A 15,575-nucleotide genomic window follows, 5' to 3' on the forward strand; every position below is an offset into this window, starting at 1 on the left:
TCAACAACGATTGCTGTAAGGTATTTGCTCTATTATATAATCATATTTGTACCTTTTTACGTACGTAGGATGACTTCTTCATTACTGACAAAGCTACAGTGAAGACTGACCTTTAAGAACATTTGGAATACTACTGAATGGGCGATATAAATCAGAATGTCATTATTTTTAGTTATAGCTGAACAAATTTGTTATTTTATTTCTAAAACATAGCAAACAATGACTGCGTGGATTGTGATTATGGGGTAATAAAGGACTTGATGTTAACTTTTTAACATTTATGTGCTTCACTAAATTAATTTTAAGGGTTCATATACATTCAGTAAGACAGCTGCTAAATATAGCATGTGTGCATATATATATATATATATATATATATATATATGTGTATATATATATATATATATATATATATATATATATATATTAGTATATATATGTATATAAAATGATCTCCTTACAAAAGCGCCTATCAAGGGATGGGATATATTAGGCAGCAAGTGAACAGTCAGTTCTTGGAGTTGATGTTCTGGAAGCAGGAGAAATAGACAACTCGGACATGGGTCAAATTGTGATGTCTAGATGACTAGGTTAGAGCATCTCTAATACGGCAGGTCTTGATGGATTTGTTCCTGGTATGAAGTGGTTAGTACCTACAGATGTGTCCTCACTTAACTTATTTCTAAATCCGACATATGCTGGGATGTATGGCGTGAGATGTTAAACTAATATGTAAAAAAAAATATTTCTGACGGTTGCCTCAGATGTATGCAATTATTCAGCCATTTGTCGCCAGTATAGTCCCCTGTTAAAATAACGTATATGTTTAACGTATACCTCTGACAGATTATCTCTGATCCAGGAGATAGGGGGATAAAAAATGGAATATCCGAGGGCGCAGCTGTACTGAAAATTGCTTTTATTTGTACAACAAATCTCCTGGATCTACATAGTGGATTTTTATTAATCTAAGAACCGGAATTTGGGCTGCAACTGTCTCAACCTAAGTTTAACTTGGACACGCATCATGGGATGTTATGCTCCTAGCATAACAACATCAGGTCAGCATAATTGACCACTTTTATCCAATTGTTCTCATATTTTACAGGCTCATGCACTATGTGCGCTTTGTTCCCTTTTTCCCTATAGCGAGATTATCTCTGATGGATGACATCCGTCGCCAATAGACTCCCATGTTAAAAAAACCTATACGCTAACTCATGGTTTTTTTTACTGAATGGCGCAAGATTGTGTTGAATTGGTACTATGAAAAATTGTAGAACTTAATGCAATTCAAGAAATCTTTAGGGTGAACACATTTGCACTAAAAGTAGTCCAATGAAGGACAACTGGTGAACCAGCAGCAGAATCAAGAACTCCCAAGGCTCATTGATGAGCATGGGAAGCGAAGGCTAGCCCGCCTGGTCCCATCCCACAAAAGAGCAACTGTACTTACTGCTGGGTACAATAAAATTGTGTTAGAACACACAGTGCATCGAAGTTTGCTACTTTTGGGGCTGTGTAGCTGCTTACAAGTTAGAGCACTCAGGCTGACCCCTGTCAACCACTGAAATTGTCTACAATGGGCAAGTGAGAATCAGAACTCGACCATGGAGCTATAGAAGGTGGCCTGGTCTGATGTATCACGTTATCTTTTACATCATGTGGATAGCCAGGTGTGTGTGCCTCGCTTACCTGGGCAAGAAATTACATCAGAATTCACTATGGGGAGAAGGCAAGCCGCCGGAGGCTGTGTGATGCTCTGGGCAATGTTCTCCTGGGAAACCTTGGGTCCTGGCATTTATGTGGATGTTACTTTGACACGTATCACCTACCTACCCAAACATTGTTGTAGACCAAGTACACCCTGTTATGGCAACGGTATTTCCTAATGGCAATGGCCCCTTCAGCAGGATCCACTTTCATGGGATTAAGGGACTGTTGTATCAGGTTTAATACAATCAGATTAAAATCGCTCAAAATACGGTCTATTGGGTGTTTTAGTTCCACATAGATAAACACTGTAAATCAGCTAATACGGATTAAATGTAATAGAGACCCTTATAAATCGTCTGAAGAGCTGTGTTGTTTCCCACTTTCACCTCAGTAAGACAGAATATTGACTGTAATGTGGCAAAAATTGTTAACTAGCCAGCAGTACTATGTACTGGCTCCCTGTCACTGCAGATAAATGAGGTTAGTGTAGAAATACAGGTGTACCCTCTCATCTTATGTGGTGGTGGGTATGGTATTGTTCACCTCCCTCCTAACTAGAGTGGACACACTGTAATGACTCAGTGTTCACCTCACTCCGCAGGTCAGCTGTCGAAATTGGAATTGCCATCTTCCTGCTCTCTAAAGCACAGAGGTTACTGGCACTCTTCGTGATCTGAGTAGAGCAGCCCCTAAAAGAAGCTGACTGACTTCAACAAAATTTGGGTCGGGACAAACCCGGCAATTGAGCAGGGAATGTTCAATTTTAGGGACAGCACGGGTTTAGAATCAGTTGTACGCCGGAGACTCATAGCTGGGGAAGAAACATCACAGTGTACTCATAGTTTATCGTTGTACAATATATATATACTGTATTACAGCGCCTTCTATTGTTTAACCAGCATCACAATAAAAGCTCATACACATCTACTATGTAAAACATAAAAAAATATATAAATTTGGTATCGCCAAAATTGTATTGACACGCAGAATAAAGTTAACATGTCATTTTTACCACATGGGGAATGCCATAAAAATGTAATAAAAAAAAATCAATGTCGGAATCACTATTTTTTTCCCATTATACCCCACAAATATTTTTTTACAGTTTCCCAGTACATTATATGGTACAATAAATGGCGCCATTAAAAACTACAACTTGTCTTGCAAAAAACAAGCACTCATATGGCTATGTCAACGTAAAAATAAAAAGTTATGGCTTTTGGAAGGTGGGGAGAAAAAAACAAAAGTGAAAAACTGAATGGCCACGGCGGCAAGGGGTTAAAGGGTTATTACCAACATAAAGTTCAATATCCCAAGACCTAGAAATGTAAAACTCAACGTCTGTAGTGCAGCATTTCTCATATATGCCCTACTCTGAAGTGCATATCATTTTTTGAGTTGTGCCGATATGCATTTCTATGGAAATGACCACCACCGGCGTTTTATTCTGTCGCACCTGCGCACTTCTCTCTTTTCTCCTCTATCTTCTATAGTATGAGCGAAAAAAAGTATCATCATTGAAGCCGTCTGTGGGGACGTTCTGCAAGAGAGCGATGCTGCTATGCATGCAGGATAATAGCAGTCTCGGGTGCGCGCACATACAACAAGCAGCATTGTGAATTTATTACAGCGCCACCTGCTGGTGAAAAAGTGATAGAAACACTTATTTTGTAAAATAAGAAGAACATAGTAGATTGAAATTGATAAAATAAAAAATAATATTTTACTGACAAATTATTTTTGCTGGCAAAAAAACTTATTTACCAATATGTTAAATATTACATAAAAAAAAGTGGGTCTACTTGGGAATAACCCTTTAAGAGACTAATCAGCACAATATCTTGGACCGATTTAGGAAAAAAAAAATAAGTACAAGGGTAGATATTTACATTATTGATACTACTGATATTACAACATTAATACTATTTCATAGTCATGTTTTCTTTACATTATTTGATGCACATCATCATAAAGTGAGGTATTTATTCAGATTAAATGTATAGATCTAAAATATATTATGTACATAAACAATCAATTATATTTGCATACCATGATCTAGTATCATTATAAATAGTAAAATGCCCTGAAAATATACATTGCTCTGTTTATTATTAAAAAACATAATAAATGTTAAATGTGGTAGATATCTTAATACAGTTTAGACATTTCCCATTGTACTTTTATTTCTATCTTATTATCAAAATTTGTTCCCCAATGGCTCCCTGTGTATGTGTGATGTGATTTCCAATGCCTATGTTCACATTCCCATGACATTCTGTAATTTATTCACACTAAGCAGGCTGTATATTCAAAATTCTACGTGCACAAGATTCTGGTATTATGTTGCTGTATTTATTAAGCTAACATCTGGATAGAAGCCCCAGATTGAAAGTATAAAAGCATTGGCAGGGAGCACAGGCAGATTACATTTCAATGAAGTCATATCACTATAATGTGTATTTTCATAACTACTATATGAGGTTTTTCTTTGTTAGTTTTTTTGGTATTGTATGATTATACATAAAAGTATTAGGGTTTATTCAGACAAACGGGATATACGTCCGTGCAACGCGCGTGATTTTCACGCGCGTTGCACGGACCTATATTCGTCTATGGGGCCGTGCAGACAGTTGCATGATTTTTACGCAGCGTGAGTCCGCTTCGAAAATCTCACGAGATGTCCGTTCTTTGTGCGTATTCCGCGCATCACGCACCCATTTAAGTCAATGGGTGCGTGAAAATCATGTGCACCACACGGAAGCACTTCCGTGGGACGCGCGTGATTCGTGCAACAGCTGTAAAACTATGAATGTAAACAGAAAAGCACCACGTGCTTTTCTGTTTACAAACATCCAAACGGAGCTCATAATGATGGCGGCTGCACGAAAATCACGCAGCCGCGCATCATACGGGGCTGACACACGAAGCTGTTAAGTGCCTTTTGCGTGCGCAAAAAGCCACATTTTTTGCGCGCGCAAAACGCACACGCACGTGTGAATCCGGCCTTATAATGAGTAAAACCGTGAAAGCAGTATTGTAAGGGAATCAAAACACTGCAAACTTATTCTTCCAGGGTTATGGGTATCTAGTTCACAGTATAGGGTAGGGGCATAAAGCAAAACTTTAAAAAAGTTTATAAATTAAAACCAAATACTATATACTAATTATATAAATAACTAATTCTATACTTACTAAAATCATTGTAGCAGGAACTGCCTTTCTGGTAGTCATGGTCAATTGAAGGTGTTATCCTAGAATCAGCCATTTTTACTGAACCCCATGCACCCATCAAGTATCGATAACATTTTGTCCCATGCCCTCATAAACTTGCTCTGTACTATCTTCCTGTCTCTTCGGCCTCCAGTTCCTCCTAGCAACTTGCTGCATTAAAGGATAAAAAGGGCGGTCCTGCTGAGGAACCCACATGACCGACATTTCACAGTAGGAAATGACATTTTCCACTAGCGCAGCAGCGCAGACGGAAAGTTGAAGGTATTGGGTGAGCACTGTTGAGTTAACTGAGCAAAGTAAGGGTATGTTCACACGCAGTAGCAAAATAACACCTCGTGGGAATAGAACAACGTAAAACCCATTGAAAGCAATGGGCAGATGTTTGTAGGTGTAATGGAGCCATTTTTTCAGGCGTAATTCGAGGCGTAAAACGCCTGAATTACGTCTGAAAACAGTGCGTGTGAACATACCCTCAAACTACAAGAGGATTTAGTTCACATATGATAGAATTAGACACATGGCAAAGCAGACAGTATCATACATGATATGCTTAGATACGGACCCCAGCAAACAGCATCAGACATGTGAGGGTATTGTCAAAAACGTCTGAAAATACGGAGCTGTTTTCAAGTTTTTTACGGATGTTTTTGGAGCTTTTTTCACTAGAGTCAATTAAAAATTGCTCCAAAAACTTCCCAAGAAGTGTCCTGCACTTCTTTTTCGCGGCCATTTTTTTTACGTGGCCGTTATTCAAAACGGCCGCGTAAAAAAACAGCCCATTGGAACAGAACACCGTTTTTCCCATTGCAATCAATGGGCAGATATTTGGAGGCGTTCTGCTTCCAATTTTTCGGCTGTTTTTCGGGCGTTTACGGCCCGAAAAACGGCCGAAAATAGGCCATGTGAATATGCCCTTATATTGCAGCTGAAACCTCGCCCCAATGGTCGGGATCGGAAATTACTCCAATCCCGGGCTGTTTAACCGCTTAGATGCTACGTCAATAGTGACCAAGATAGCGAGGTGCCAATAGGTTGGCATAGTAGCCATGAGTTGGCATAGCAGCATGTCTGCCATGTTAGTACTCCTATTAAGCCTTACCTAAGTATTGCAGTGTATTGTGCAAGTGATCTAACAATCCCTAGTGGGACTAAAAAGAATATAAAAATAAAAGTAATACAATTTTAAATAATATATTTTTAAATAAAATAAAGTGAACAATAAAAAAATAAACATAAGTTGTATCGCTGTGTCCGTAGAAAGGTAAAATATAATGTTTTTTATCCCTCACAGTAAACGCCATAAAAAACAAACAAATGCCTGAATTGCTTTGCCTTGCCTCCCCAAAAATTGCAATAAAAATTGATTGAAAAGTCATACACACCCCGAAATAGTACCATTACAGCTTGCCCCAGAAAAATAAAGCCCTCACACAGCTCAAGTAGCAGAAAAATAAAAATGTTATGGGTCTCAGAATATTGCCACACAAAACAAATTTATTTTTGATAAACAGTTTTTATTTTGTAAAAGTAGTAAAACATAAAAATATGATATAAATTTGTTATCGCTATAATCGTACTGACCTGTAGAATAAAGTTACGGTATAAAAATGAAACCCGAAAACAGTGGAGTAATTGCAGCTTTTTTTCCATTCCACCCTACGTTTCTCAGTACATTATTTGGTACATTAAATGGCGCCATTAAAAACTAAAACTCATCCCGCATAAAAAGCAATGCTGACAGAAAAATAAAAAGTTACAGCTTTCGGAAGGCAGAGAAGAGAAAATGAAAATGAAAAAACAAAAAATGGCTGCGGGTAGGGGTTAAGAAAAAGTACACTTGGGAGGAGTTAAAGATATAGGCCTTATGCACACATGTGCATGTACTTCGTCAAGTAATACTGTGCACAATACGGAGCTGTATGTCATACCATATTGCAGGCCACATAATGCCATATAAGGTTTCATTACAATTCCAGACTCTTCATTATAAAAAAAAAAAAACTCCATATGCCACCATATTCTTCTACTATATGGTGGTCTGCATGACCCATTATTTATGTAAAGCTGGTTAGGGAAAGATAACTTCAAGGGCACTTGTCATCATTATATTGCCCTCACGGAGGGCAGTATAATTTAGTCACTTATGTGCTAATGTGAACCCTTTTATAAGAACTTACATTCAGAGCCCAGGCAGCGCTGCCATAGAGGAGTCTATTTTGAGCTGCTGCTAGCTCTGCCCACTCTATGCTAGCTCCACCCACTTTCTGCTGATTGACTGATTTTCCCTATTACTGTGAATAGGGAGACATCTGTCAACTGTCAATCAGCAACGAGTGGGCAAGGTTACTAAAGAGTGGGTGGAGTTAGCAGCTCATGAATACTCAGTGAGGGCAACAGAATGTGGATGACATGCTCCCCTTAAGAGAAAGCTACTATAATACCTAACTCTCTCGTCTCTCCATCACAATGTTTGTTCAGGAAGTTTTTATTATACCTAATATTTAGTTTTCTTATACCTAAAGAGAACCTTTCACCTGCCCATACATGTGCAGCTGAGTGCAGCATGTAATGGGCAGGGCTGCACAAACCCTGGGGCACTTTAACATTTTTTTTCTACCCTCCTCCTTTATTTAGATATCAGTGCCGTTATCTTTGGCGCCCGATATTTAAATAACCCCCTGAAGTGTAATGGCAAGGGGGCGTGTTACTATGGCTGTGACACTATCCAATCAGCTACGGACCATGTTACAGCCTGCGCGCTCTCCTCTTCAGTTTGGCAGACAAGTACAAGACTGTGATCTCTCGCAAGAGTGCAAGAGCTGAAGAGGAGAGCACGCATGCGCTCTCTCCTCTCTCCAGCTCTTACACTGTCCGTAGCAGTGACACGCCCCCTTGCCAGTTCGGCAGACAAGTACACTCTCCTCGCTCTTTAAAGTAAATCTGTCCCGCGTATGGACCCTCTTAACTTAAAGCATCTAACATGTCCTAAGCCAGTAGATGCTACTACACCTGCTGAGTGGCCACTCAAACTTCTGTTTGGCTTAGTATGTAAGGTGCCATGGGTGTGGCCAAACGGTTCTGCTCAACCAGTCAGCTGAGCGGGATTTTCACTTAGTAACAGGCATGCTTTCTTGCAATATCTCAAATTGAAGTTTGTGTACTACAATTATTTTAATAGGTAGTTTATATCTTTTAAACAATATAAAAGTCATATTTTAGCTTCCCACACTATTCATTAGGCCATAAATTTAAGGAATCTCAAGTGCTGCTAAGCTGAAGGGAAGAAACTACATAAAAATTGGGAAAAAAATAAACTGGAAACACAAATCAGCCACAATATCAAAACCATATATCTGCATTCTAAAGACATCCTCCTTCATTTCTAGCACTGTACAAAAATGTCTGCTGGTCGGTTCATCCTATTATCCAGTTGAATGTAGATCTAATTATTATGCATAGAAATAAAGAACAGAAAACTGTATATCCATTTCTGGAATCACCGAGAAGTTCCATTAGCTCTGAGAGTCCAAAACCAAATTCAGACGACCGTGGTATACGTTCGTGTGACGGCCGTTAGATCAACATCAGTCACACGGACGCATGTATTTTAATGGGGCCGTTCGGATGGCCGTTGTTTCAATAGACCGTGTGAAGGGTCCGTTAAAAAATAGAAAATGTCCTATTTTGTTCCGCTTTCACGGATCCCTCGATAGACTCAAGTTTTTCACGTCCGAGTTTCCCCACGTTCGTCTGAATTCGGCCTAATGGGTAGGTATTGTTATATGAACTTGTTATGGCCATCATAATAGAGTTTACCATTCTCCTGAAGTTTCACTCACCTAAACAGTGTCATTCTGAAGATTCTCTTTTGTCCTCTACTAAGTTGTAGCCTGAATTGGTCATGACACTGTTACATCTCTGTCAATTGCCACTTTGGAGTGAGTATAGAAAATATTCGACTGTATCACACAATATTAACGTGATAACTGAGCATCACTGTTTTGAACAATCCAGGAGTTAGAACAGATAGAAAATATTCCAACTGCTACTACCGTTGACCACAGATATTGTGCCTATAACATGTATAGACAGTGTGCTCACTGATTCAGGAAGTTATTAACAACTAGGGAGAAGGAGGCATCAGAACATACACAAGAAAGGATTTGAGTGGAGAACACACAGAATGATGCAAGGTATTATGCTGTTATTAGAAACATGTCAGAAGAAATGATTGATGGGGGTCCAGGTACGGAGACCCCCACTTATCACTAAACAAAGGGGCTATGGCACTTTGTCGAGCAACATGCCCCTTTGGCTCCTCATAGAGCTATGTTTGAGCCGTAGACAGTATATTGCCCACACTATGCTCTTCGAGAAGAGGTTAATGGTTCCAAAAGGGTACAGCACTCAGGTGAACTTTAAAAAGGGTCAACTACAATATAAAACTTCTCAAAAAAAGAGTACTGTTACTGTTACAGCATCACCTACACAGAGATAACATAGACAATAATATAACTTCTATCATAAGTGTTATGAATTGTATGTGTGGAAATATTTAACAATATAAGGCTATTAATGTATTTTATGTAATAAATTTAATACTGTAAAAAACAAAGGGCAGTGTGGGGATAGGGAGGCATGGATTTCATCTCAAACTTGTTTTTGTGTGTATATTAAGAAATTTAAGAGACTTATTTTTGTGTATTAAAATGAATATAAACTCTCCTTCCAGTCTGTTTTCTACCCTCCAGTTAGAAAATTGATACACAACCATGCCAAGTTGCAAACTGCTGACAATATTTATACAGTTTCAGCATTTTTGGAGGGCATTAAGCAATTATGTTGATACATCCCATATACATCTGTTCAGCAAGCACATCAAATTTGAGCGCCAAATATCTGTCTATGGATTACCGAACTCCAGATAATAATACTATACTGTATATTCAGATATTGTATCTACTTCTACCATAATTGTATTTGAAGAGTTCATTAAAATGTACCATGTGCACTCTAACACTGTATAATTTGACTTTACAGTTGTTTTTTACTATTATAATTTTTTTAATATAATTTATGGTATAGGTCACATGTTATGTGTATCGGAAATTAGGTTAGATCCTGACTGCCAGTCTCGACATTGTAGCAACCTCTAAAACTGCTGAATGCTATTTATTTCTAAGGAGTCTTCTCATGTGCTTGTATGTAAGATATGGATGTAGTGGTGGACTTCTATAATAAAAATGCAGAAATATGCACTAATTTATTTATTTGAGAAGGTTCCAGCTCACGTTATCACTGGAAAGGGGTTAAAAAGCTATGAATCTAATTATTGTGACTTATACTATTCATTACATACATTAACGATGGGTAAATTAGATTGATGTGACACAGTAGAGGGATAATTGTATAAAGAGGTTTATAGGTCAATTCTTGCCTAGCAAAACGGCAGTTTTTAGCAACCTCAATACACAAATTGTTTCAGGGATAATTGCTGGAATTCAAGCACATTTACTAACAAACAAGTGTCATTCATCTTCCTTTAGGAACAGACGAAATACATGCCTTGGTTCCCTCCAGTTTTTTTTTTTCAATTCTCATAATGATCTGCTCTATTTCCTAAGGGTGCCAGCTGCAGTTTACAGTAGCGTGTAGAGCATAGTCCATTAACTCATGTTCTAGGGTGTCAAAGATGCATTCTGTGTGAATACACTTACAATGAGTATTTATTGGCATCATCACTTTCTAGGCACTAACATTACATAAATTGCAGATGGCTGGTACATAAATCTATCATGAGTAGCTAGGCAACAATTATACATCACAATCTGTTAGTTGTTGAATAGATTTATGATACTAATTATAACAATCAAATAATCATGTACTAATAGTTAGTTATACATAGGAGAGATAGACAATAGCCATGTGCTATAACTTTAATATATAACTATTTTTTCTCTCTAGATTTGAACTGCCATGACCATTGTGATACATAATTTATTTTAGGCTTAGGGTTGTTTTTAAAATCGATGTCACACACATAATAACTAATAGTAGTCAATATATAGTAATCGGAATAAGAATTAATAACCGGTTCAATTCAGTTTACTAATAATGTCAATTGATGGTAGTTCAATTTTAATTGAAAAGTAACACATTTCAAAAGTATTAGTTGTTATGTTGTGTATTTAGAAAAGGAAAGAATGCCAGGAAGATAAAAAAAAAAACTTCACAAACACAATAGACATGATTATTGATAACTATAGACCAGTTCATAAACAGCACAGGCATACTAGAATTACTGATCTTGAGTAGCCGTCTTTTGCCTAATTCTATGATAAGCAAATGCATGTGCATGTGTGTGTGTGTACATATATATATATATATATATATATACATATATATATATATATATATATATATATATATATATATATGTTGTGTATAAAATATAGTTACATAATTCACACTAACACTCAAAAGCAGGCAGAAGTTGGCAGTTCATAATTGTAAACGACCCTGTTATTGAGAAGAGGTGAACATGAAGTGGGGAATGTAAAACAAATGCAACTATTTGGAGAAAAAAAGGTGAGTCACATCTGATAACTCTTAAGTAGCCTCTATAATAGGGAGCAGCTTGCATTTAACCTCTTCCTATATTTTGATGCTAAAAATCCAATAATTTTCTCTACCTCAACTGCCTGAAGTTGTGGATGACTATTCGGTCTGAGATCATGCAGAAAGCTAATTCTTGCCTTTGAGTTGTATACTTTTTCAATATACAGTAACTAGACAATGTTGTCCTATTTATGTAGCTGTAGACAAAGACTAAAACTAGGTTTACACATATTGATTTTATCCCCAATCAGAGCGATATTGTGATAATTCATTGTTGCGACAATTGTCTAGACTCTGTATATACAAACAAATATTTGCTACAATGGGAACAATTTTTTACAGGAATCACAAAAATAAATACCTGCAGCTATTCCCCATAATGCGGTCTTATGTGCCATCACCATATACACACTACAATCATAATAACAACAGTCATCATTAGATCAAGTCAAATAAATTGTCCAGCAAGAAAACCATCATTTTACCTATTTCTACACAATGGTTACCCCTGTCATTTGTCATTTTTGGATTGTTATGTGTAAATACTCTTAAAGCAATAGACTTCAATGCAATAAATTATCTTTATCGCAAAATGATTATTCCAATAACATGAATGATTTCTGCAATTATAAATGTCATAAAAAGTGTGGGCACATGTCCCTATTCCGCAGTTACACTACGGTACTTTTTAATGTTTTTAAATGAATTGTTCAAGAAACTATGGTGTGGTTTTAATGCTGAAAAAAAAAACTTTTCACGGAAAGAAGACCATCACATATCTAGTCGTATGCAACTATATAACACACCAAGACAGTATTATGCACATGGTACCTACAGCAAGATAATTCCACCTTGTGTAACCATGCCCACCTTTCAGGATCAGATTGTCAATGTCCTTGTCGATCCCCATAATGTAGCATTTCCTCCACAGCCCAGAGTAGGTAGAGAAGAGGGGGCGTCCACATTCTGACTCCAGAACCCCCAGTCCCAATAGAGACCTCCAGTTTTCCAGAAGATCCTCTGGTTCCCTTACCCCACCAGCTGGGGCTGGTGATAGAAGACCCATTTTGCGGTTCTTTGAAGAGTCTCCCCGGAAGGGCAGCTGATAGAGGGGCATGAGTCTGTTCTTCTGGTCTGTAGGGTCTGAGTTTCCCTGGAGCTCACATATCTCCTTGTGTTTGCGTGTGTCCGTCTCATACCAGTGGTCTGTAAAGATAGCTATCACCAGCAAAATGAGGGAGAGAAGGCTCAGAGCCAGGCTAACAGCAGTGACCAAACCCCGTGTCTCCATGTCTCTTTGTGCAGCAGCAGCATCACACCAAGGCGACACTGGCTGGCATGATGCTTGGATTCAGGAAACACACTCCCTTCCTCTCACCCCTCTTTGTGCCTTTGCAACCATTAAGCCACCCCTTCTGTGATCTGCTAACTCCAAAACATATTAGATGCCTCCTCTCCATATCCTAGACCATCATGTTATCTCACCTACTTCTCCAGGTTGCCTTCAGCCACCAACTGAGCAATCAAGATTTTGTGAGTTGTGCAGAACCTGGATTTACCTCAGCCTATAGTGTCTCATGCAGTCTCCTAGCCTGCCCAGGAACAGACTGCAGGCAGCAGCTTTCTTACCCAGTCAAGCAGTGTATATTCCCTCCTTCCCACTCCCTCCTTCCATAGAACATTATTCTTCCCTACATTGCCCCACCTTCCTCTCTGTCCATACTATACTTATTCTCTCACTGTCCTATCATTTAACTCTCCCTCTCTCTCCTTGCTTCCCTCTTCTCTCTCTCTCTCTCTCTCTCTCTCTCTCTCTCTCTCACTCTTGTCTTTATTTATCTCACATTCCTTACACTCCCTTTCTTTAACTGTGTCTCTCAGCTCTTTATCTCTCCCTCTTTCCTCTCTTCCTATCTTTCTATTTAATGCAGCATGGCTACACATCTCTAAATGAAGAGGTAGGGAGATATTTATACCTGCTAAGTGAATAAATAATGTACAGTCTAATCAATCACAATAATGATCTACTCCCCACAGCATGTGCCCTTCCCAGATCCAGACAAGGTATGACAAGGTCACAAAGACAAGTCAGTAACAATGCAGTATAGAGGAAATAAAAGCAAGCATCAACTGAGTGACATAACTCTGGTACAGATTGCAAATATTGGAATAATAATGATAAGGAGATTGTATGAAAAATGATGCATAATAACTTTTCTGGTACTGAAGAAGTATTTTATAATTACTTGACCTAATCATTATTCATTATGGGAATCAATATTATTATTTAGGATTGTATTATTATGGAATCTAGTGTTGTAAAAAATTATAACCATGATTTATGACTTATTCCATCTACTTACTAATTATACTGTTTCCAAGGAAAACAATATATTCTCCATAGCTTGTGTATCAATCAGATTAGGGAGTGTAAACTATTTGTCATATTTTCTACAGTATGATTGTATTTCCTGTCCAATGCCAACAGCTCAATCATAGCGGCGTTACCTCAAGCCATCTCATACCTTTTCTGATTAAAGATTGAAATCAACAAATTGACGTTGACAAAAGAAAACCAAAACACAACATTTTCTAGACCAGTATGTTGTTGTTTTTTTTAATTTCTAATTAGGGACAAACTCAGGATTTTGTTTTTCAGGTAGGGTTTACTCTACATGGAAAAAAGTATTGGGACACATCTCTTGATCATTGAATTCTGGTGTTTCATTCAGTCCAATTGCCACAGGTGTATAAAATCCTGCGCCTAGCCATGTATCCTGCCTTTACAAACATTTGTGAAAGAACAGGTTGTTCTAAAGAGCTAAATGAATTTGAGCTTGGTACTGTAATAGGATACTACCATTGCCACAAGTAAGTACGTGAAATTTCTTCCCTAATAGATATTGCATTATCAACTGTGTGGCAGAACGGGTGACGGTTACAGGCATTGTACCCAAATACAGGTTAAGCCTGCCGCAAACCGTCGCGCTCCCGCCATCTGGGTGCCATAGCTTAGATGGCGCCCGGTGCTAGATGTGGATATGTCCCCTCAAACTGCATTACGTTATGTTTGATAACCAGTTGATTTGTATTGTATTGTATTCAGTGCTGCTTCACTGTCCTCCCCCTCTAGGGTTAATCTTATACTGAAGGAGAATGAGTCACAGGCTGAGAGAGGGAACTTATCTAATGTAAATAAGAAAAAGGGAGGGGTGAGTGAGGGATATAGTGGTGCTGGATGAGTTCTCAGTTAGTTGCAGCCCAGGAGAGGATGAGATAGCAGTGTGAGCTGCAGGCAGGGGCTGTCTACCTCAGAGTTGGTACCTGACCTAGGGACAGTAATAGAGGACAAGTGCTGGAGTCCCATCTAACTAAGGAGGATCTGGAGACACCCCAAAGGATGAAAGGTACAGTGGAGAGACCCCATAGTGAGGTAGCCTGTCCTATCCAGCCCAGAGGGGAGAAGCAGCGATGCATTGGTTCTGTATGTGTCTGTCCCTGTTAATAAAGGCGCCGCTGTGGCTTGTCCCCTGTTAATCTGTGTCGCCTGAATCTATCGCCCACATTCTTTTGGCGTAAACCGACCCCCACTGACCCGGTTTCGCCACATTTGGTGGCAGCGGTGGGATAGATTCAGCCCGTTCTAGGGGAAGCGGCAGGGGATAGGTACCCTGGTACCATCCGGCGCTTCGCGGCCAGACCTCAAGGGCGGACTGCCACACGTGCTGCAGTACAGGGGGACCACAGGTACCTAAATCCCCAGTCATGGAGCCTGACTCTATGGATCCTCCCGGCGGAGCAGAGGCTGTCCCCTATGGCAGCTACCTCCGAATTACACTCCAGAGCTGTGCCGGTTCCGGCGTATTGCCTTCTCGTCCCGCGACATCAAGGATCGGCTGATTGAGAAGCTCGAAGCCTGGGACCTGGCGAACCCGGCCGAGATGGGAGAGATGGCCGAGGGTGACGTTGACTACTGCCCCGAAGAACCAGCCAGTCGCCAGGGAACCGGC

General features: G+C 39.1%; 1 protein-coding gene across 1 annotated transcript in view; it reads right to left on the minus strand.

Annotated features, from left to right (window-relative positions):
• The window catches only part of TMEM178A (transmembrane protein 178A), a 141,958-nt gene extending 128,703 nt beyond the window's left edge, over positions 1–13,255 (minus strand). The window contains exon 1 of the mRNA XM_075862767.1: positions 12,436–13,255. Within this exon, the coding sequence (XP_075718882.1) occupies positions 12,436–12,856 (421 nt within the window). The 5' untranslated portion in view covers positions 12,857–13,255. The remainder of the gene's footprint in view (positions 1–12,435) is intronic.
• Positions 13,256–15,575: the final 2,320 nt, after the last annotated feature.

This window comes from Rhinoderma darwinii, chromosome 4 (genome assembly GCF_050947455.1).
Source record: "Rhinoderma darwinii isolate aRhiDar2 chromosome 4, aRhiDar2.hap1, whole genome shotgun sequence".
Classification (NCBI taxonomy): Eukaryota; Metazoa; Chordata; class Amphibia; order Anura; family Rhinodermatidae; genus Rhinoderma; species Rhinoderma darwinii.